The sequence below is a fragment of the Symphalangus syndactylus genome, chromosome 3 (genome assembly GCF_028878055.3).
Source record: "Symphalangus syndactylus isolate Jambi chromosome 3, NHGRI_mSymSyn1-v2.1_pri, whole genome shotgun sequence".
NCBI lineage: Eukaryota > Metazoa > Chordata > Mammalia > Primates > Hylobatidae > Symphalangus > Symphalangus syndactylus.
Window position 1 is genome coordinate 32,151,933 of NC_072425.2, and position 23,259 is coordinate 32,175,191.

A 23,259-nucleotide genomic window follows, 5' to 3' on the forward strand; every position below is an offset into this window, starting at 1 on the left:
AAAAATAAAAATAAAAATAAAATTGTGAGTCAAGTCTTTTTCATTTGTGTAAGTTCTTTATTACCATTTGCCTATCATGATTTCCAAATGGTTTGTCTGATACAGAATCTTCCCATTGTTTTATTGTTGATTTCATCCATATTTGCCCTTCATGCTATTTTTGGGGTCTTCAATAAGAAGGCCATCCCCACTACAAGCTTATAAAAATATTCACCTATAGTCTCTATGATTTTCTTTTCTAGTTATGTCTAATCACTGCTTTTCTACTTTAGGAATCTACCATTGGAAAATAATGTCTAAACTGTGGCAAGGATATTTGCATAATGATCTTCATTGCAATATTATTTAAATCAACAAAGAATCAAAGCAACCTAAATATTCAACAATAAAAAACTATTAATGAAATTATGGCATATTTATTCTATGGTTGTCAGTAATTTTGTTGGTAAGACCTTTTTTTTTTTTTTTAAATTTAGATAAGAGCCAGGAGTGGTGGCTCATGCCTGCAATCCCAACACTTCGGGAGGCCGAGGCAGGCGGATCACTTGAAGTCAGGAGTTCAAGACCAGCCTGGCCAACACGGTGAAACCCTGTCTCTACTAAAAATACAAAAATTAGCCAGGCATGGTGGTGCATACCTGTAGTCTCAGCTACTGTACTCGGGAGGCTGAGGAAGGAGAACTGCTTGAACCTGGGAGGCAGAGGTTACAGTGAGCCAAGATTGCGCCACTGCACTCCAGCCTGGGCAACAGAGCGAGACTTTGTCTCGCAAAAAAAAAAAAAATTCAATACAGTCCCCCAGGCTGGAAGGCAGTGGCACAATCATAGCTCACTGTAGCCTCAAACTCCTGGGCTCAGGCAATCCTCCCACCTCAGCCTCCCAAGTACCTGGACTACAGGCACATGCCACCATATCTGGCTGATTTTTGGTGGTTTTTTTTTTTTTTTTTTTCTAGAGATAGGGGTCTCACTATGTTGCCCAGGCTGGTCTCTAACTCCTGACCTTAAGCAATCCTCTGTCTCAGCCTTCCAAAGTGATGGGATTACAAGCATGAGCCACCACAACCAGGGTGTAAGACACTGTTGTTTTGAGGGGTTTTTTTTGAGACGGAGTCTCACTCTTGTCGACCAGGCTGGAGTATAGTGGCGTGATGTCGGCTCACTGCAACCTCCACACCTCCCAGGTTCAGGTGATTCTCCTGCCTCAGCTTCCCAAGTAGCTGGGACTACAGGTGTGTGCCACCACACCCAGATAATTTTTGTATTTTTAGTAGAGATGGGGTTTCACCATGTTGACCAGGCTGGTCTCAAATTCCTGACCTCAAGTGATCCACCCACCTCAGCTTCCCAAAGGGCTGGGATTATATGCATGAGGCACTATGCCCGGCCTGTTGTTTTAAGGGAAAATGGGAGGATACAAAATTAATTGTACATAAGGATTTCATTTACATTAATATCTGGATATTAAAAAATTTAGAAGAAAAATTTAAAGCTGATAATGAGAACTGTCCTCTTTATATTCACCCTTATTTCCAAATTTTACACCATTCTCATACAATATTTTTATAGTCTCACACACACACAATGCTCATTTTTTAAAAGCTCCTTTAAGGACATCGGGAACTTAATACAGCAAGAAAAACTTGTTTGATGCTTTGGAAAGCAATAAGGTAAGAAGTTATCATGAAATGGATGCTCAAGGTCAGGCGTGGTGGCTCACACCTGTAATCCCAGCACTTTGGGAGGCCAAGGTGGGCAGATCACTTGGTCAAGAGTTCAAGACCAGCCTGGCCAACATGGTGAAATGCCATCTCTACTAAAAATACAAAAATTAGCCAGGTGCGGTGGTCCATGCCTGTAGTCCCAGCTACTCGGGAGGCTGAGGCAGGAGAATTGCTTGAATCTGGGAGGCGGAGGTTGCAGTGAGCCGAGATCGCGTCACTACACTCCAGCCTGGGTGACACAGGACGACTCTATCTCAAAAAATAAATAAATAAATGGATGCTTGCACACTCTCTGACCCAGTATTTATTTTATTTATTTTTACCATAATTTGTTCTAGAAAAGATATAGTGATAGGTAAAATACGATCAAATGACATGAATTAGAAGTAGGTGAAAAAGATAAAGAAAAAACAAGGACAGAGGGAAAAAGTAGAGCCAGGAATGAGGCTAGCAAAACACACTCACAATGAAACACTGCACACCAGCTAAAACTGGGCCAGAGACACTACTTGGAATTTCTGGATAGAAATACATTTATAGGACTCACAGTATTCATAAAACAGGCAGACCAGTAAAACTCCAAAGATAAGTTTGTAGTAAATTTTCCTCCGTGAAATTCAGGATCTAACTTAGGAAAATTTAAAAATATACATTTATCTCTATTTTTGAATAGCTATAGTAAACAATTTCTAAAAAAGAACGAAGAGCATACACACACAATTCCATAATCAGAGACAACCACTACATCACTTTGTTCTATGTCCTTCCACATCGTGTGTCCACAATGCAGAATGTCCAAAGATCACAAGGTCACAGGCTCACAGGTACAGTCAGGTCTAAGAACAGGTGACCAAGCACAAGAATCATAGTCAAGAAGACTCATTTTTGCTATGCTAGAAGTGTAACACCATCACTCCACGTGAATACATCTCTGGTCATCTCCAGACATCCCTGGCAATTTTTTTTTCCTTTGAAAGTTCAACATTTTAGAAGACCCAGCACAGAATCACAGTCTAATCGGTCACCCAGCAGGGCACTCCACCTACTGGGCCTCACTCACCCTACCACATAAGGTCTCCCCTTATGCCCCAAGAGTTGACGTGCCCAACAACTGTGGCCCAGGGCCATTCCGAAGAACGTCCATTTGATCCAAAATTTACAACTGAGTCACTCCAGAGAGACGTGGTCTTCATCACAAGTGCCATCTGTCCAGGCCACAGCTGGGTCTTAAGATTTCTAGGCAACGCCCATCTCCCAACAAAGGGATCTCTTCCCTTATCAAAGAAAAACCAGCTAGTCCCATTCTGCCTCAAAACCCCACTGCCCTGAGAATGACAATTACAGAGGCTTCCAGCCTTTCATCCTCACGCTCCTCTGCCTTCCTTTCTTCCGACATGGACTTCCACTTATCTCGTCCCTCTCAGATCTTTCTGCCAAGCTCTCTGGAAGACCCATGCCATAGTTAATAGAGTCTTGGCGTTCTTCTGCCCATTCAAATTCTGAAACCTGGCTCTCCCTGAGAATGGGGCTTCTCTGCCATCAGTCCCTCTGTGAGCTGCTCGCATTCCACAAGCCTCACCCGGCCCAAGGCCAGGAGCTGCTGCTGACATGCTCCTCTTTCCACACAGCCCCTGACCACCACTCCTCCACCACCCTGTGAAAACCCTTCTGAGGCTCGTGCCATCCAGTGACATACATCCTCTATCTCTCCCGCACAGCTGTCATCCACTGACAGCTCTGCCATTTCTCCTGATGCCCTGAAGGTTCAAGCAGCTGGCTCTCAGGCTTCCTTTCCAAGCCCTTCTGCAACCTAGGTGCCCTCGAGATCTAGGTGGCTCACACACACAACACCAGCCTCTAGGCAAGCAATGTCTCCTTCCATTCCACAGCCTCTCCCAAATAGTCACCAGGGAGAAACCCACACATCTCCCTCTAAATGACATCCCCTATATTTCAGACTCTTCCTCTTCCCAACATCCCTGGTTTCTCAGCCTCTTGGGACCTAAGTTCCCTGACATTCCATCCATTCATGTCTTTACTTCCTTCCTTCTTTACTCAGCATCCATTCCATGGCCCAGAACTTCAATCACTTACTTACAACAATATCTAAATGTTCCCTCCCCACCGCCCATTCACCCAACTCGTAAAAACCCACTTGCTCTACCAGACCTGGGCATGTGAGCACAACCAGACCCTCCAACATTGCCAGGCACCCTTTTCATACTCCTTTAAGTCAGCTCACTCTCACATTGTCCAAATCATTTATCAAAAAGCCCATAAAAGTTTTGAAAGTTTCTAATCCCCACTTCAAACCACCCCCACCCTTAGAAGACTTCATCATCTATTCAGAGAGAAAACTGCAGATATAAGCAAAGAACCCCTTAACTTCCTGCCACAAAACAAACTTCCCTTCCTTCTCCACAAACAATGGAAAAAGTACACCGCCCCTTCAGTGGCAATTCTAGCTTCCTCCGTCTTCCCAGAAGCCTCCATCCTACTCTCCAATCTTCAACCTAATGCCTTCTTCTCTACCAATACTGGGCAACTGGCACTTAAACAAGTCTCTTTCATCCTTAAAAACAGCAGCAGCCCCCCACCCCCCGCCAAAAAAAAAAAAACCAGCCTCCCTCTCCCTCAAACCCACACCCACTTCTGACCACTGCTCTCTATGCTTGATTTCATTGCCAAAATTCTAACACTCTTCTCTCTCTTACCCCTCACGCACTCTAACCCACTTGGGTTCTGCATCACTACACCAATGAAACTGCTCACACCACAGTCAGCAGTAACTGTGCCATTAAACTAACGTCCACTTTGCATTGCACATAATTCAGCCTCTGAGCAGCCTTTAGACTCTGTTGACCACTGAGGCATTTAGAAAGAGGAACTAGTTGGGGTGTTATGACTCTTTTTTTTTTTTTTTTTTTTTACACACCACTGGTAATGAGGCTAGACACAAGAAAATAACAACCCCTGAAGGGAGCTGAAGGCTTGCCTCTGTTTCCTCACCCTCAAGTCTATTGTCAGTTTCAACCACACAGATCATGCTACTAGACCACAGTGCTGGGTATCGGGGCCATCCCTCTCTTGAAAATCATGTCTTTTGGGCCAGGCGCAGTGGCTCATGCCTATAATCCCAGCACTTTGGTAAACCGAGGTGGGCAGATCACCTGAGGTCAGGAGTTTGAGACCAGCCTGTCCAAAATGATGAAACCCTAACTCTACTAAAAATACAAAAATTAGCCAGGCACAGTGCTGTAATCCCAGCTACTCAGGACGCTGAGGCAGGAGAATCGCTTGAACCTGGGAGGCAGAGGCTGCAGCGAGCCGAGGTCAGACCACTGCACTCCAGCCTGAGCAACAGAGCAAGACTCTGTTAAAAAAGAAAAAAAAAAAGAAAATCATGTCTTTTGGGCAAGATTATTAAAATTTATTATCTTTAGAATCTGAGAGACCTGGACTCAAGTTCTAGCTCCACCACCCATGAGTTGCATGTCTTTGAGCAATTTTCTTAACATCTCTGTCTCTGAATTTTCTCATTTGTAAGACAACGGTATTTATATCTACTTCATTGAGTGTGAAGATTAACTGATAATATACATAAAGCATTTAGCACAAAATAAATGAGGGCACATCCATACAATGAAACACTATTGCAGTCTTATAAACAATAGCATAAAAGCATGCTTACTGGCATTTCCTAGCATAGAAAGATGTTCACAATGTATTAAGTGAATTGGCAGTACACAAAATACTCGTTTTTGTAACTGGATGAAGAAAAGTAGTATAGAAAGTCACCAACAATTATTTCTGGCTGGTGAGCATATAGGCATTCTTTAGTGTTTTAGCTTACTTGAACTTTCTTTTTTTTCTACAACGAACATACATTACTTATAGGACATAAAAATAAAAGGGTTTCAATTGCAAAAAAGTGCATGGTAAGTGTCCAATAACTAGCTGCTGTTATGATGTTACTTTCTTGGAGTCTGCAGAAAAAAAGAGCCAGAAGCTGCCTGCCCTAAGAAGGCCGAAACTGGCTCTCCACCACTGGGGAGAGAATACTGGTACCTTAGATTTGGGTGGATAATTCTTTGCCTACATTGGCTGTCAGCCCTCAACTCATTTTAGCTCAGGTGAAAAGAGCTCTGTACTTTGTCCAGCCCTGGTCATCAGGAATCTGAATTAGGCTAGAGCATCAAAGCCTTAAGGTAATAAAGCAAAGCATTTGAACAACCTTGTCCTCTGACCATTAACTTTGAGGACCTCTGCAGAAGTGGAAGTCCCAGGACGGGGTTAGGTGTTAGGATCCCGTGTTCCTCCTGTTTGTTCTATTTCTCTCATTCTCACACACCCCCACCATATCCTTCAATACAACTTCAGAAAGAAGCCTCTGAATGCACCACCAAAATATAAACCCAGTGTCACTATTAGAAACAGGAAAAGAAGACAACTCTGGTTTGGGATCAGACGTGAAAGAAATGATAAAAAGTAAAACTCAGTTCTGCAACAAGATTATCTTGAGGTGCTGGCATCACAGCCAAGTGAAAATGTGCTGCTAGAACTTGGAAAACGTTACTCTAAGGCATTTAATGACTTATAGGAAATCAAGCCCAAGAGAAGGGATAGAAATAAGAACACAGAGGGAAAAAGGCAGGGAAGGAAAGAGAAGCAGCACAGGAAGGACTGGCGAGTTGCAGCTGCGCGTTAGCCTCTGAATCAGTTAACGGCAGTCCTGCAGTATTTGCATTTTGGGGCAGAAGAATCAAGAAGCCGAGGGAAAATGTCACGGTGGGCAAGCACTGCTGTGCCAGCAAGGCGGTCACTTTGTCATTTGGCTGTTTACAGCACCAACTCAAGAAAAACAGGCTTACCTTTCACTGACTACAGGGTAAAAAATAAGGTCACCCTAGAAAAAAATAAATAAATGGATGTAATTCCTGGAAATATGTATATTAATCTAGGTCCCCTGAGGAAATAACATATGTAAGCATCTAGCCCAATGTCTGGGCTAGGCGCCCAGTGGTGTAGTGGGCTAAGACTGTGCATGTGCACACGTACGTACATAGACATATCTTTACATGCGAACCTGGTGAAGAAAACACAGCATAGCAGCCAGACATAGTGGCTCACGCTTGTAATCCTAGCACTTTGGGAGGCCCAGGCAGGCAGATCATCTGACACCAGGAGTTCAAGACCAGGCTGGACAACACAGTAAAACCTCATCTCTACTAAAAATACAAAAATTAGCCAGGCATGGTGGCACACACCTGTAGTCCCAGCTACTCGGGAGGCTGAGGCAGGAGAATCCCCCTGAACCCAGAGGGTGGAGGTTGCAGTGAGCTGAGATCACGCCACTACACTCCAGCCTGGACGACAGAGGGAGACTCTGTCTCAAAAAAAAAAAAAAGAAAGAAAGAAAGAAAAGAAAAGACAGAGTAGTAACATCAAAAAACTGGAGCAGGCTTAAATGTCCATAGAGAAAAGATATTATATAATTATTGCATAAATAATAAGGCAGAGATTGAAAGAGTAAGCTAGACATGGTCACATGAACATGGAAAGGTCTTCAAAAATACTATAAAATGGAAGGGAACATTGGAAAGCAATATTACACTGAAATCTAAATCATATACATTTTAACTATACATGTGTGCGAATTTAAACGCAAAGAAAAACGACTAGAAGGACACAGAGCAAATTTTAGCCATGGTTGCTTTCGGCAAGAAGGACAAGGTAAGTAAGAAGGGGTGAGGGAGGCTTCCTGCTTCCACTCAGTATGTGGCCTTCAGCATTGCTTCTTTTATTTTTTTACAAATATAAAATTTTCATCCAATAAGAGATGAAGAAACACTTGAGTGTTTCTCAATATATATAGAATATTCAAGAAACTTGAGTATTCTATTCCCTGCTTGTCTTTCCAAAGAATTTTAAAAGGTACAGAACTTACAAAACTTTCAAAATAATTTTTTTCTACAACGAAGAAGAAAAACGGCACAGTAAAAGACGAGAGACATGCTCATCACAGCTTCTCTTAATGCCTTCCATAAAGACACCATCTATTAAAGGTTCCAAAAATATCTGTAAATCATTGTTATGTGACTTGGTGGGGGTGGGGTACCAAGAACTAGGATAGCTTCCTGACTAAACACTTTTTGTCCCAAAATATAAAGTGATAATGTGAATTCTCTCCCTAATAATGTCAATATTGTCATTCTTCCTCTAAATATGTGGCTTTCAACTGGTCGGGGGCGGGGTGGCAATCCTGTCCCCCAGGGAACATTTGGCAATGTCTGGAGACATTTTTGGTTGTCACAACTGGGGACTAAGGGAAGAACACTCCAGGGAAGAACACTCCTGCCATCTCATGGGTAGAGGACAGGGCTGCTGATAAACACTCTATAGGACAGCCCCCCCACAGCAAATAACTCTTCAGTCCAAAAGGTTAATACTGCCAAGATTGGGAAACCTTGTTCCAAGACTAAAACTTTAATACTATTTTAAATATTCAAAAAATAATTTTCATAAGTAACAAATGATACATTAAAATTATTCTTTTATAAGTGGAATTATGTAAAGAGTATGGTTTTAAAAAATTAAAATATAGGCTGTATAGTCCTACAAATTCAAATTAGAATCCTGGTTATCAACTTTGTAACTTTGAGCGAGTTATTTGAACTTTCCACCTCCATTTCCTCATCTGAAAAATTGTAACTAAAGGATATGTTTTATTTTTATTTTTTTTGTTAATTTTTTTTTTTTTTTTTTTTTTGAGACACTCCAAGTAGCTGGGACTACAGGTGCCCGCCACCACGCCTGGCTAATTTTTTTGTATTTTTAGTAGAGACGGGGTTACCGTGGTCTCGATCTCCTGACCTCGTGATCCGCCCACCTCGGCCTCCCAAAGTGCTGGGATTACAAGCATGAGCCACTGCACCCGGCCGGATATAAGTTTTAAGATTGTTATGCTCTTGGCTGGGCATGGTGGCTCATGCCTGTAATCCCAGCACTTTGGGAGGCCAAGGCAGGTGGATCACCTGAGGTCAGGAGTTCGAGACCAGCCTGGCCAATAAGGTGAAACCCTGTCTCTACTAAAAATACAAAAATTAGCTGGGCATAGTGGCACAGGCCTATAATCCCAGCTACTCAGGAGGCTGAGGCAAGAGAATTGCTTGAACCAGGGAGGTGGAAGTTTCAGTGAGCTGAGATCACACCACTGCACTCCAGCCTGGGCAACAGAGCAAGACTCTGTCTCAAAATAAAAAATTGTTATGATCTTAAAAGTTATTTAATTAATCAATTAAATCTCAACACCTGCCCACTACCTATCTGACATATACCAGAAAGACAGTATTAGTTTCTATCCTCCCATTATTCCTCCTCCTGCTACCATCAACCCCACCTAGGCCAAATTTTATTCATGGTCTCATCACAGTGATTTAGGTTGATACAATGATTCATAAATTTCAGAAGCAATATGATATTAACATGTTAAATAGTATCATGGTAAAAAAAAAATAAGCGCACGTATAGGGATTGTTTATTTGAAAAATCTTAGTCACAATTTCTTCCTCATTCTAAGATTTAAAAAACTATTATATATAATCCTTTTCATCTGAATTACATCTATGCTCTCAAAAAGCCACACCCACAATTGTAATCAAGGTGAACAGAGTTGTACAATGAGGGGGAGAGCAAAGGCAAAACGCACTGAGGTAGACCCTAATTCCCTGAGACCACTCAACACGGGCATTCTATAACACAGGGACCTACTTTGGTGGTGATCCTATAGGTGATGTAAGTCTCCATTGTACACACATGCTTCTTGGGATCATCGACTATAACGAAGAGATCTCTAGTCTCACCATCAATATCATCATCAAGCTGAAGTCTGTTGAGAAGGGAAGATGAAGAAGCTGGACTTGAAGTACCTGCTGGAGTACCACCGTTGGGCAAAATGAGATCCTAAAAGAAGAAAAGAGTACCTTAAAATTAAATGAAAACACATACTGGAGAATATCAGCAAAAAAATCCAAAAATAACTTTCGAAACACCTGAGCCTCTCCTTACTCAGTGTTTCTTGAGTGAACAAATCTTTTACGACCAAGAGAAACAAACTGGGGTAGTGCTTTGAATCAATTTCATGCCAATTCGTCTTTCGGGAAGTGCTGGAGAAACCAACATAAGTAAGCAGTTCAAGGGCAGAGAACATAATGGCCCCACCATCATCAAACCTCAACAAGGGGCTGGGCGCGGTGGCTCACGCCTGTGATCCCAGCACTTTTGGAGGCCGAGACGGGTGGCTCAACTGAGGTCACGAGTTCGAGACCAGCCTGGCCAACATGGTGAAACCCTGTCTCTACTAAATATACAAAAATTAGCTGGACATGGTGGCGCACGCCTGTGATCCCAGCTACTTGGGAAGCTGAGGCAGGAGAATCGCTTGAACCTAGGAGGCAGAGGTTGCAGTGAGCTGAGACTGCACCATTGCACTCCAACCTGGGCGACAAGAGCAAAACTCCGTCAAAACAAACAAACAAACAAAAAACCTCAACAAAGAAAGCTCCCTGTGAGCATACTCCGTTTTTCCCACTTTGTCAAGACCACCACGTGGGCTCAGGTAAACGTTAAGAAACCTGGCTGGGCGCAGTACCTCATGCCTGTAATTCCAGCACTTTGGGAGGCCAAGGCGGGCAGATCACTTGAGGTCAGGAGTTCAAGACCAGCCTGGCCAACATGGTGAAATCCTGTCTCTACTAAAAAAAAAAAAAATACAACTATTAGCTGGGCATGGTGGCATGTGCCTGTAATCCCAGCTACTCGGGGGGCTGAGGCAGGAGAATTGCTTGAACCCTGGGAGGCAGAGGTTGCAGTAAGCCGGGATCATGCCACTGCACTCCAGCCTGGGTGACAGAGCAAGACTCCATCTCAAAAAAAAAAAAAAAAAGAAAAAGGAAAACAAGATGTAAAGAAACTTAAGAGATCAACCAATTCCATTAAAACAAGATACAAAAAGATAAAGATTTTGAGATATTTAGGGAAATTTGAATATTGATATTAAGGAATCATTGGGTATGATAATGGAAGTATGATTTTACAAAATCTTCATCTTTTAAAATTATATACTAAAATATTTATTAATAAAGTAAAATGTCTGGCATTTGCTTCAAAATAATTAAGGATGAGTAGGTGGGGATATAAATGATGTAAGATGCCCAAGTTGATCACCATTGAAGCTGGTACCTGCAGGTTCATTATACAATTCTCTTCCCTTTTCTATATGCTTAAAATTTTCCATGACGTTCTTAAAAGAGAGTAGTGGGTAGGAAGGTAGTCAGTGGGCAAATGCCAGGAAAGGAAGGGAAAGATGGATTTTTAAAATTACAGACCTCGCTCTTTAGGTCTTGGTAGGAAGCCAGTGAATAAATTATGTCCCTACAGTATTCAAAAAATGGCTGTGAAACTGAGAAGGCCTAGTTAGTTATCTTGTTTGGTTTGAAGGTTTGGTAACAGAGCAGAGCCCTGCCTAGCAGCAGATGTGAAGGCCTCTGAATGTCACTTTGGAATAACTGGGAGACAGAGACTAAAGAATATGGCAAGAAAGTGACATGACACCATGGGAAGAGCCTTGGTGACCTGTGGGCCATCAGATCACAGGCTGGGGAGCAGGGGGTGCTTTCCCCATATTCTCTCCTCTTGGAGCTCTGCAGGTGAGTTATGACCTAGCCCCCAGGTAAGAGAACGTACAGGAAATTAGAGGTTAACCTAGCAGTCACATCCATGAGCTCTAGCTGATGATGGGACATCTGGGAAGAGCAATGGGACACACTGGAGTGAAGAAGCGTGGCCTGGGGTCAAGGGCAATGTCACCCAACTTGGGGGGTAACGGAAAGTACACAGAAAAGGCACCTTCAACTCCTATTTCTGCTGACCACAGATCATTTAATCACATACTTACGCAGTATCAAGAAAACTGTAATTACTAAAAGGGTACCATTTTCACAGAAGGTACTCATGGCAATAGACCTCCCCCCTCCACTTCTCTCCCGCTGTGCTTCTGACTACAGGGCAGATGGACAAGCTCATCAGCTGGGACGTCACACCTTCAACAGCCCCTCTCAGTGTGGACATGACTGCAGAGTCCAACTACAGCAGCGGCCACTGATGGGACTGCCTTTTCAATGTAGTGGTACCACGGGACACACAGTGTCCACACCCCAGTGTCTGAGGAGTTGTAGGGGGACAACATCTTCTCTGGAACTCCAGGATAAACATCATGTCTTGGTCATTTCAGTAAACATTTAAACACTGACCTCAGGCAGGATGCCATGCTAGGCATCACAGGGGCCCTCCCTTACATTTTATCAACACTAGCACACTGGGCCTCAGAACAGCTCTGTCAGTGGACAGACACTGCACAAAAGAAAAAGAATTCACAATCTTAAGGCAGAGATGCCAAAAGCAGCTCAGACAGTGGTTTCCCACAATCCAGCCTGGCTTGATCTCAGCAGCCTCCTTTCTTACCACCTCCTTCCACATCTGAGGGACCAGTTCCCAAGAACCACTCAGCTGTTTCATGCCCCTTATCTTTGCTGGAAAAGCTCCCCTGTTGTACATCATAATCTCCAAATATCTTCCAGGAATCTGCTTGAATCCCCTCTCCTTTAATGCTTTCCTTGACCCACTCCCTGGTAGAATTACTCACACCCTTCTCAATACTTCGAAGACACCTCCACTGAGGCATTTCGTAGTTTTAATCATTTATTTATACATCAAACATATCCACAAACACTGTAAGTCCCCAGTGACTGCAACTGTGCCTTGCTCATCATGTGTGTGTGTGCATGTGTGTGTGTGTGTGACTGTATTGCAAGTGTGTTGTGTGATTATCTTCCTGTCTCCCCAGGTCGGGTAGTGACTTCAAGCCAACTCCCCTAACATTTGCCCTGGGAACCTCAGCCAATAACCTTCCAGGAACAGCCCACATAAAGATCTGAAATGTCTTGGGCCAGACAGTATGAAGTTAGTTCTCGAATCAGTTGTTGGGAGTGAGGGAGGGGAGAGTCAGTCAATCAGATCTTGCCACATACTCCAGATTCTTCCCTCCTATGCTACCCTGGCCCATGGTAGGTACTCAGTAAGTATTTCATGAATGAATGAATCTTCGAAATGACCAAATTCAATCCCTTGCCTATCAAAAGTATTCAATAAATGTCTGTGGAAGGACAAGCAACTGAGGCTAACCTGAGCCAGACTGCCCAGTTCTGAATCCCAGTACCACTAATTACTACCAGTGCAACTTAAGCAAGCTTCTTAATCTCTCTAAGCCCCAGTGTTCTCACTTATAAAATGGATATAGTGGGATTGAGTTAGTATATGGAAGTAGTTGGAATAGTGTCTGGTACATGGTTGGTGCTGTATCACTATTCCCTCTCTCTCTCTCTCTCTCTCTCTCACACACACACACACACACACACACACACGTGCTTGTAAGTATTCTTGCATCCTCTTATAAACTATGAGGCTGGGTTCATAGCAGACACACAATAAATGTTGCTGAAAATAAAAATTGCATTGAGACCCGCAGTCTCAATATTTTCTTAATGATTTTATTATAACAAAGGATATCCAGAATAGCCTTTGTGAAGAGTTACAACTACATAGTTGATTAATAATGAAAACTCCCCATTGCTGCAAAATACCAATTTTCACCATGTAGGTCTCCATTATAAGAGCATTTCTTCCTCCTTCCCACTTTTACTTTACCCTAGGAAGACAGATGCAGAGTGAGGTTGCTTTACAAACTCCTTTGGTTCAAAGAATTTCAATTTTAAGATACACCGTTATGGTCAGCCAGCCACAAGACAGAATATTAAATTAACATAAATCACTAGCAAAATTTTATATTACATTAAACATATGATTTATGAAAAGAGAGTGGTATAGACTAGGAGCCAATATAGTTTTAATAAAAATAAGTCATGCTAAAACAATCTAATTTTTCTTTTTGATTCTATTGGAGGAATATGGGCAAGTGAATGATCTAGTCTCAGAGGAGCCTGACAAAGCCTCTCAAGGCATCTTTACGTTAAGGGTAAAATGATGGCTCTCTGAATACACAGACTGCATATTACTTGTCTTAATTTACCTCCCTCGTGCCAGGTACACAGCAGATGCTTAAAGAATGTGTTGGCCGCATGCAGTGGCTCACACCTGTAATCCCAGCACTTTGGGACGTTGAGGCGGGTGGATCACGAGGTCAGGGGGTCAAGACCAGCCTGACCAATATGGTAAAACCCCATCTCTACTAAAAATACAAAAATTAGCCGGGGGTGGTGGCACATGTCTGTAATCCCAGCTACTCAGGAGGCTGAGGCAGGAGAACTGCTCGAACTTGGGAGGCAGAGGTTGCAGTGAGCTGAGATCACGCCACTGCACTCCAACCTATGCGACAAGAGCAAGACTCCATCTCACAAAAAAAAAAAAAAAAAAAAGAATGAATGAATGTGTTCTACACAAACTGAATATTCTTGATTGTTGATTTTGTTGTAAAACTAAAGCTAAGCCCACTTTGGAGAATAAACTCAAAGGGACAATCTCAAAAATGTTCTGTTCAAAGATGTTCATGACACAAAGAACACAGAGTGAAACCTAGAAAAATCCCAAAGGCTCAATAACCAGGAAGCAATCATGTTTGTATGTGTAATGTGACACACTCGTTTAAAAAATTATTAAGCCAGACCTCTAGATAAACTCAGTGAGTTGAACACAAGCCTCTGCTTTCTCCCTTTTTCCACCCTCCAGATACTAATTTAACCCAGAGAAGAAAAAAAAAAAAAACAGTGGAGGTAAAAAGAACATGAAAAACAGTGACTGGAGTCATGTCAATACTGGAAACGAGGAAAGGGTGCCATCCAAATGCCAAAGGTCTCAAAGGCTGGCTGTCTGCTGGCTCTACCTGGGCCACAACTGAAAAAAGAACCCAGAGGAATCTAACCCATGTCACTGAAGTTACTTCAGGTTATCAAGGTTACTTAATAAGTAGAAAATGTCCTTGATCCCCCTTTACACGCACCCTAATTTGAAAGTGTGATTGTCAGTGGGGAATAGAGGACACGGAAGGTTCGGCAGTGGGGCAAACCAGGACCACCAAGGTGTTGGCTGCTGTGACTGTGACCAAGGGGATGCCAAGCACAGGCAAATACACCAAGTGTGGGCCACCAGCAGAGGGCACCCTGCCCACATGGCCTTCTCCCCCGGCCATGATGGGTAGAGATGGAAGCAGCAGCTCATAGGAACATGAAGGCATCTGGGTTGGCTGCCCCGGGGTGTGTCCAACAAGCCCAAAGCAGGCCAGACTGCAAATGCTGGGGGAACTGGGCTCTACTGAGATGGGGGGAGCAGCTAAAACACAGAGAAAGCCAGGCTTCTTTCCCATCTGACAGATAACTAGTAATCTATGGATCTAAACAATGCTAGCAACATCAAGTAGAAACACAGGGGATCCAATATAATTCACTTGTTCTGATGGGGGCAAATAGCAGGCCTGAATTATTACCTCACCAGAGGCAAGTAAACCATAAAAACAAGTCAAAATGGCATTAGCTCATCACTCAGACCCAAGAAAACCGAAACACAAAAAAAGCAAGAGTCCTCAATAACAGATAAATATGCATTTGAAAAAGATGAAGCCCTTAAAACAGAACCCTTTAGGCCAGACTTACTCTGTGGTCCCAATAAAAGAAAAAGAAAAAAAAAAAAAGCCTAAAGAAAGTGGAAAGAGAATCTAAAAATGAAAGCATAAATTAAAACAGAAAAGAACAAAAGTTATACACAAAAGCAAATTTTAATCTTCTAAAAGATGAATCAGATAAACTAAAACTTAGGAAATCTGAACAATACAGAAAAAGGAAAATGGCCCAGGCGTAGTGGCCTCAAACGTATAATCCCAGCACTTTGAGAGACCGAGGCAGGTAGATTGCTTGAGCCCAGGAGCTCAAGACCAGCCTGGGCAGCATGGGGAAACTGTCTCTAGTAAAAATACAAAAAGTTAGCCAGGCATGGTGCCTCAAGCCTGTAGTCACAGCTACTCAGGAGGCTGAGGCATGAGAATTGCTTGAACCTAGGAGGCAGAGGTTGCAGTGAGCAGAGATCGCGCCATTGCACTCCAGGCTGGGTGACAGAGCAACATGCTGTCTCAGTAAAAAATAAAAAGAGGAAAATGGAAAAAGGGAACGGGAAATAACTATTTAGAACTTGTGTCTATGTATGATTGTAAATTAAAAGGTTGTGCTGTGAATAACTGTGCCAACAAATTTGGACATCTATATGAGCTAGCTGGCTTTCTAGGAAAAATTATGTGATCAAGGTGAAATTAAATAGAGATAAAAAACCTAAACAGATAAATAACCACAAAACTATTGTCAGAGAACATCCACTAAGAGGTAAGCTGGGTCCCAAGTGTTTTATGGTGAGCACTCATGAACCTTCAAAGAGTAAGTCCTACTTTATTCAAATATTCTAAAACATAATTTTAAAATGGAGAAACCTTTCAAATCATTTCATGATGACTATCTATATCCGGTATCAAAATATTAGGACAAAAAAAACTGAGAACAAGTATAAACATCATTAATAAAGTAACAGCTAACAGTACACTAAAAGAATTTTTGGAAAAAAAATATATACCACGATCAAGTCAAATGTATTCCAGGGAAGCAAGAATGATTTAACACTAGGAAATTTATCAATACAATTTATTACATTAACTGATTCTATATATAACCATTGTTGAAGATACTCATGTCCAAAACTACCAAAATATTTACTGGTATCACTCATATCAGCCATTCCATTTAAATCTCTAAGTAAAATTACGAAGTAAAAAGAAAGTTCCCGGCGAGGTGCAGTGGCTCATGCCTGTAATCCCAGTACTTTGAGAGGCCAAGGTGGGTGGATCACGAGGTCAAAGACTGAAACCATCCTGGCCAACATGGTGAAACCCCATCTCTACTAAAAATAGAAAAATTAGCTGGGCGTGGTGGCACGCACCTGTAGTCTCAGCTACTTGGGAGACTGAGGCAGGAGAATCGCTTGAACCCAGGAGGCGGAGGTTGCAGTGAGCAGCGCATTTGCGCCACTGCACTCCGGCCTGGTGACAGAGCAAGGCTCCATCTCAAAAAAAAAAAAAAAAAGCGCCACTGCACTCCAGCCTGGCAACAGAGCAAGGCTCCGTCTCAAAAAGAAAAAAAAAAAATTCCTAAATATGTTTAAAAGTATTTATCAGAAAACATCAGCAATTCATCTTGAAGACATTATTCTAAGTGAATGAAGCCAGATGAGAAAAGCCACATGCTATACAATTCCATTTATATGAAATGTCAGAACAGGCAAATCCTGAGAGAGAGAAAGCAGACATGGTTGCCAGGGGCTACAGGTAGGGGGAATGGGGAAAGCCAGCTTAATAAAGACCAAATTTCTTTTTGGGGTGACAAAATATTCTAAAATTAGATAGCGATGATGGTTGCACAACACTGTGAATATACATTCAATTATATACTTTAAAATGGTGAATTTCATGCTCTGTAAATTATCTCTAATAACAATAAAACAGTCAAAAATGTAGTGGACATATTTTAAAAATGAAGACCTTTTAAATCACAAAGGCATGTCCACTACATTCAGATATAAAGTATTTGCCATAATTCAAAACCATTCTGGAAAGTCTAGGTACTGCAATAATATAGAGAAGAATACTTAAACTCATACAGTGATCTGCCACATCAGTTCATGCCAATAGGTCAGGCTCCTCCCAAATTATCTAAAATTTTTAATACATACAATAGGGAGCAAATGTGTTTAAAGCATTTTTAAATGGTAAACATGAACTGCTATATTTACTAAGTGTTCTGGGAAAGAAGTGGAGGACAAAGACTATATGGTAGATTGCATTAGTGTTCATAATTATGAACTTCCCTTCCTCTAAAAGGATCATATATTCTTCTTATTGCCAAGTGACTTCCCACAGGAAGACACATTCCCACCACAGTGACTTTGGCCTTGGACACGTGACTTGCTGCGGCCACTGGTACATGGTACATGAATGTACATCGGATTAGAGCGGATCCTTTAAGGGCCAACGCATGCTGCCACCAGCTCCCTTGCTCCTCGACTTTGAAAGTAGTGTGTCCCAAACAGGGGCTGCTCCTTTGGAATGGGAAGACTTGCAGGAGAGGGCCAGAGAAGCTGACTCACAGCCACTGACACACAACATGACCTAGAAATACATGTTTGTTGCACACCTTTGCATTTTTGGAGTTATTACCACAGCAAAGCTGACTAGTACATATAATCATTAAAATGTCTGTATAATTTTTAACAATGTAGATAGGACACAGTGATATAAAAAGTAGGGAATATTAACACATAGAGATTTATCTTGTTTTTTGGAGAGTTATTCAAATGTATCTTAACTATTGATAGTAAGTCTCAAGTTCTGCACTGCTACTTGCTTATTAGTAGGAAGTTCAGTTTCCCTTGCCACACAGCCCAGGAATTCCCATTTCAAATATTCTCCAAAAACTCCAAGGTTGCTTGTACAAGTATCTCCAAGTTCCCAAGGCCCATAGCCTATGGTTTCTAAGTTAGTATCCCCCCTGAACAGTTTTACGTGTTTCTACTTTGGATTCAGGACCATTTTTTATAAGGCAAGGCGTTTTCTTTAGACATAGTTTAAGAGATCACCTGTTTCAAAGCTTTGTTGCTAAAGTTGTTTAGAAACTGAAAATGTTTTTCATAGATTTTCTATTAGAAAATCTGCCCTTCAAGCAAATTCCACCCATTGGCCTGATGCAAAAGAACACCTCTTAACAAGATCATAAAGTCAAAATGAAAGAGCCCAGGTCCACATTCCTTGGCAAAGTTACCAGAGTCTGTTAATAGATTTTTCTAAGAATCTCCAGACTAACATTCACTTCTCCAGACATTCTTATGATTCTTAGGAGCCAAGATTTTCCCCAACTCTCAGCTGCATTTACCATATATGATTCCTGTTCATTCCTTCTAAGGAAGATCCAGTATTTCAAGCACATACAAAACACCGAATACACAAGGCCAAAATCCCAATGCAGTGCTACCAAACAAAACAGAATATAGCATCTGTGTTTAAATAACTTTAGTTGGGGATATGGACACAAGACCTCTAACTCTGATGCAATGCAATAGTGGTTATGAACAGAGCTCCATGAATGGATGGGGGAAACCTGAGAAGAATAAGTAGACTTGCCAAATGGAAAAACAAGGCTGGGGGAGAGCTTGGCCACGACATTCCAGGCTGAGAAATCCCCAACAATCAAGGGTGAGAGGCATTTCCGAGAGCCTGTTCCTAACAATAACTCAGATCCCCAACACAAAAATTCTGCCTCTGCTGCTGGTCAAGAATGTGCATGCCACCTGGAGGACTCAACAGTCCAAGCAGACAGCTTTCTACAAAGACAGAATTCACCTTTCCAGAGGGCACAGACAGAGAGAACACAACTCGACCTAAAATCCTGCTCTCGGGGTCAGGTGCAGTGGCACACTCATATAATCCCAGCATTTTGGGAGGCCAAGCCAGGAGGACTGCTTGAGCCCAGGAGTTAAGACCAGCCTGGGCAACATAGTGAAACTATCTCTACAAAAAATACAAAAATTAGCTGGGCGTGGTGGCGCATGCCTGTGGTCCCATCTACTGGGGAGGCTGAGGTGGGAGGATCACCTAAGCCCAGGAGGTTGAGGCTGTGGTGGGCCAAGATCGTGCCACTGCACTCCAGCCTGAGTCACAGAGCAAGACCCTGCCTCAAGAAAGAAAAAAAAAAATCCTGCAATCCTGCTCTCTTTTCTGCCCACTTTGACCCTCATTCTCAGGATCTTGCCAACTGAAAACTTATAAGGCTAAGGAAGGCATTCCTCCACTGAAACTTCTGCACCAAAATCACACAAGGGTCTAGGGTGTAGAAGCCCCCAGAGATCATCCAAGTTGTCTCTATTACACATAAGGAAAAGTCTTATACGTAACAAGCATGAGGTCCCTCGAGTGGTGTGTGAGGAGCCCAGGTAGGGCTGTGCTACACCACAATCCAGGTGTTCCTTAGGTAGGAAGAAGGTGCCTAGAACGACCCCTTCATAAACAATAGTTCCTTTCCTACCCTTTGCCCAATTCCTCTTAACTATACCATCTGTTCATCTTACAAAGCCTGGTTCTCATCGACATGTTTCTGTGCTACCATCTGACATGGTACTACACATGCGGAACGCACTCGGCATGTGACCTAACAAGTCAGGTGCCTAAGGAAAGTCCAAGAAAAGGGCATTTTGAGTTTTCAGAACAAAGGCCTAGAGGAAACAAAATATCATACAGAGCTGAGTATGTGCTTGTTGATTAATCATCACCCCAGTCCAAACCTTCTCAAGGACAAAAAAAAAAAAAACACTCAAGTGAGGAACAGGGCAGGACTCAACTACCAATAGCAGGTGCCAAGTGGTTACTGTTAATCCACTCTTACAGCCCACACTTCTCAGATGTGCTGCAAAAGCCTTGCACTTTTAGCAAGACTAAAAGTGTCCTTGCCTTGGGTGGATCCCCTAAGGTCAGGAGTTCAAGACCAGCCTGATCAATATGGTAAAACCATGTTTCTACTAAACATACAAAAAAAAAAAAAAAAAAATTAGCCAGGTGTGGTGGCATGTGTCTGTAGTCCCAGCTACTCGGGAGGCTGAGACAGAAGAACTGCTTGAACCCGGGAGGCAGAGGTTGCAGTGAGCCGAGATCGCGCCACTGCACTCTACTCTGAGCGACAGAGTAAGACTCTATCTTTAAAAAAAAAAAAAAAGTGTCCCTGCCTCAAAAATTACCGAAAACTCACCATTCCTCTACAATAGGGACTGTCTCTCTGAAACCCACAGGCACCTTGGGGACCAAAAATTATGCACCAACATTGCATGTGCACATGCAAATGTCAACCTTCTTTGGGAGCTTAGATGTTACATCTAAGCTTCTTAGGAGAGAACCTATAATTATTAGAGCCTCAAAAATACCTAGGGAGGTAAAAAAAATCACCACAGATTCTAAACTGTCTCTCTAAACTAAAAAGAGGAAACAGAAATACATTTCAACCTCTCTGAGCTACCCAAATTCAAACTGCCCTCTAGTACAGTACTTCCACATTTAATGATTTGTGACACCTATACCCTACCTATGGGGCTGGGAGCTGTCCTTAAATCCTCAACCTAAACCTAAAATGAACACAAGAGGATGTGCTAAATGAGAAGAAAACGTGTGACTACATTCAAATAGGTCATACTTCCTTCCACAGTGTCTTCACTTCATTTTTTTCTCCCCATACAGAACAGGTTCTCCCTGTACGGTACTAGTTTTGTGGCACTCGATAATGTTGTATTGATTCAGATCTGCATCTCACCACAAAGCAGCTAGAAGAGATGTTTTTCTGTGGAACTTTTCAAGGCCTGAGACACAGTTTCCCCAGAGCATCTTTTTAGAATCCTGAAGTGTGCTCGCCTACAACCCAAAAGTACAGATGGCCTTCCAGGCTGAAGCGCCACCTGACTGGCTACCTGGCTGCCCCAGATCGAATTCCCACATTCCCACTGACATGACTCAGACCGTATGTGGGTGATTTCTATTCCCATGGTTAGTGTATTCACTGGAAAAGAAAAAGGCCCTGAACCAAGAGTCTGATCATAGTCAAAACATTAAAGAATAAGAGAAAAAACAGGAAGAGGGTATTCTAAACCAAAACGGCTCAAAGGAGTTTCACACCTAAGTAACCAGACAAGGAGAGGTAAGGAAAATTTTAAAAAGGCAAGAAGGGGCCAGGCGTGGTGGCTCACACCTGTAATCCTAGCACTTTGGGAGGCCACGGTGGGCGGATTGCTTGAGCCCACAAGTTCGAGATGAGCCTGGGCAACATGGTGGACCCCCATCTCAAAAGTTTAAAAAAAAAAAAAAAAGTCAAGGACAGATGTAAAGGGGCCTTAAATTTAATACTGGTCACACAGTCTTGCCCTCTCACATGGGCATTCTGAGTTCAGAGACAGAAATGAGCTCTGTAAACAAGGGCCTTGCACTACTAGGAGAGGGACAGACACAGATGAAGGAATGAATGAGGGAAAAAAAAACTCTTACATCCTTACTTAGCTGTAAACTATGAGGTGTAAAATGAAGTCAGAAAAGAGACAAGAGGCCAGGCAGGGTGGCTCAGGCCCGTAATTCCAGCACTTTGGGAGGCTACAGCAGGCAGATCACTTGAGTCCAGGAGTTCGAGACCAGCCTGGGCAACACAACAAAACCCTGTCTCTACAAAAAAATACAAAAGATTAGCAGAGTGTGGTGGTGCACGGCAATAGTCCCAGCTACTCAGGAGGCTGAGGTGGGAGGATCACCTAAGCCCAGGAGATCAAGGCTGTGGTGAGTCAAGATGGTGCCACTGCATTCCAGCCTAGGTGACGGGATGAGATCTTGTCTCAAAAAAAAAAAAAAAAAAGGAGACAGCTCCTACATGTTGGTACAGCAGTAACTACAGAGTATCCAACTGTATGGAGAGGCTTGAGGGCTTATCTTGAAGCCAATATGCAAGAGATCAATAAGCTGTAAGGACTTCTAAAGTTGCTTTTATTTCCACTTCACATATGATACAGAAAACCATCAGCTGAAGAATATTATTATTATTTAGTTAAGGTTATTGTGGAAAAGGGTGCTGATGGATTAAGGGAGAGGTGGCTTTCCTCAAAGCTTCTCCTAGGTGTAGTGTTGTTAAACAAAATTTAGCTAAAAATTACATTCCTAGGCTGGCAAGTAATCCTAGCACTTTGGGAGGCCAAGGTGGGAGGATTGCTTGAGCCCAGGAGTTCAAGACCAACAACCTAGGCAACCTAGTGAAATCCTGTCTCTACAAAAAAATTGAAAACTTAGCCAGGCATGGCCAGGCGTGGTGGCACATGCCTGTAATCCCAGCATTTTAGGAGGCCGAGGCAGGCAGATCACTTGAAGCCAGGAGTTTGAGACCAGCCAGGTCAAGATGGCAAAACCCCATCTCTACAAAAAATACAAAAATTAGCCAGGCGTGGTGGCAAATGCCTGTAATGCCAGCTACTCAGGAGGCTGAGGCATGAGAATCGCTTGAACCAGGGAGGCAGAGGTTGCAGTGAGCCGAGATTGTGCCACTGCACTCCAGCCTGGGTGACAGAGCGAGACTCTATCTCCAAAAAAAAAAAAAACTTAGCCAGGCATGGTAGTACACACCTGTAGTCCCAGCTACTCGGGAGGATGAGGTGGGAGGATCGCTTAAGCCCAGGAGGTCGAGGCTGCAGGGAGCTGTGATCACACTATTATACTCCACCCTGGGTGACACAGTGAGGTCACGTCTCAAAAAAAAAAAAAATTACATTACTAAAATACATATACAGTTAAATGTGTTGTAAGCAACCTTCTTCAAGTAACGAAATACTTGATTACGTTTCTATGAGATGGCAGAAAGAGTGG

At 42.7% G+C, this 23,259-nt stretch overlaps 1 protein-coding gene across 4 annotated transcripts in view; it reads right to left on the bottom strand.

The window, feature by feature from the left end:
* Positions 1–23,259, bottom strand: part of SNX30 (sorting nexin family member 30) — a 125,485-nt gene that overhangs the window by 67,130 nt on the left and 35,096 nt on the right. For all 4 annotated transcript variants that reach the window (XM_063636121.1, XM_055271488.2, XM_063636120.1 and 1 more), the window contains exon 2: positions 9,495–9,686. In XM_063636121.1, coding sequence (XP_063492191.1) covers positions 9,495–9,686 — 192 coding nt within the window. The remainder of the gene's footprint in view (positions 1–9,494; positions 9,687–23,259) is intronic.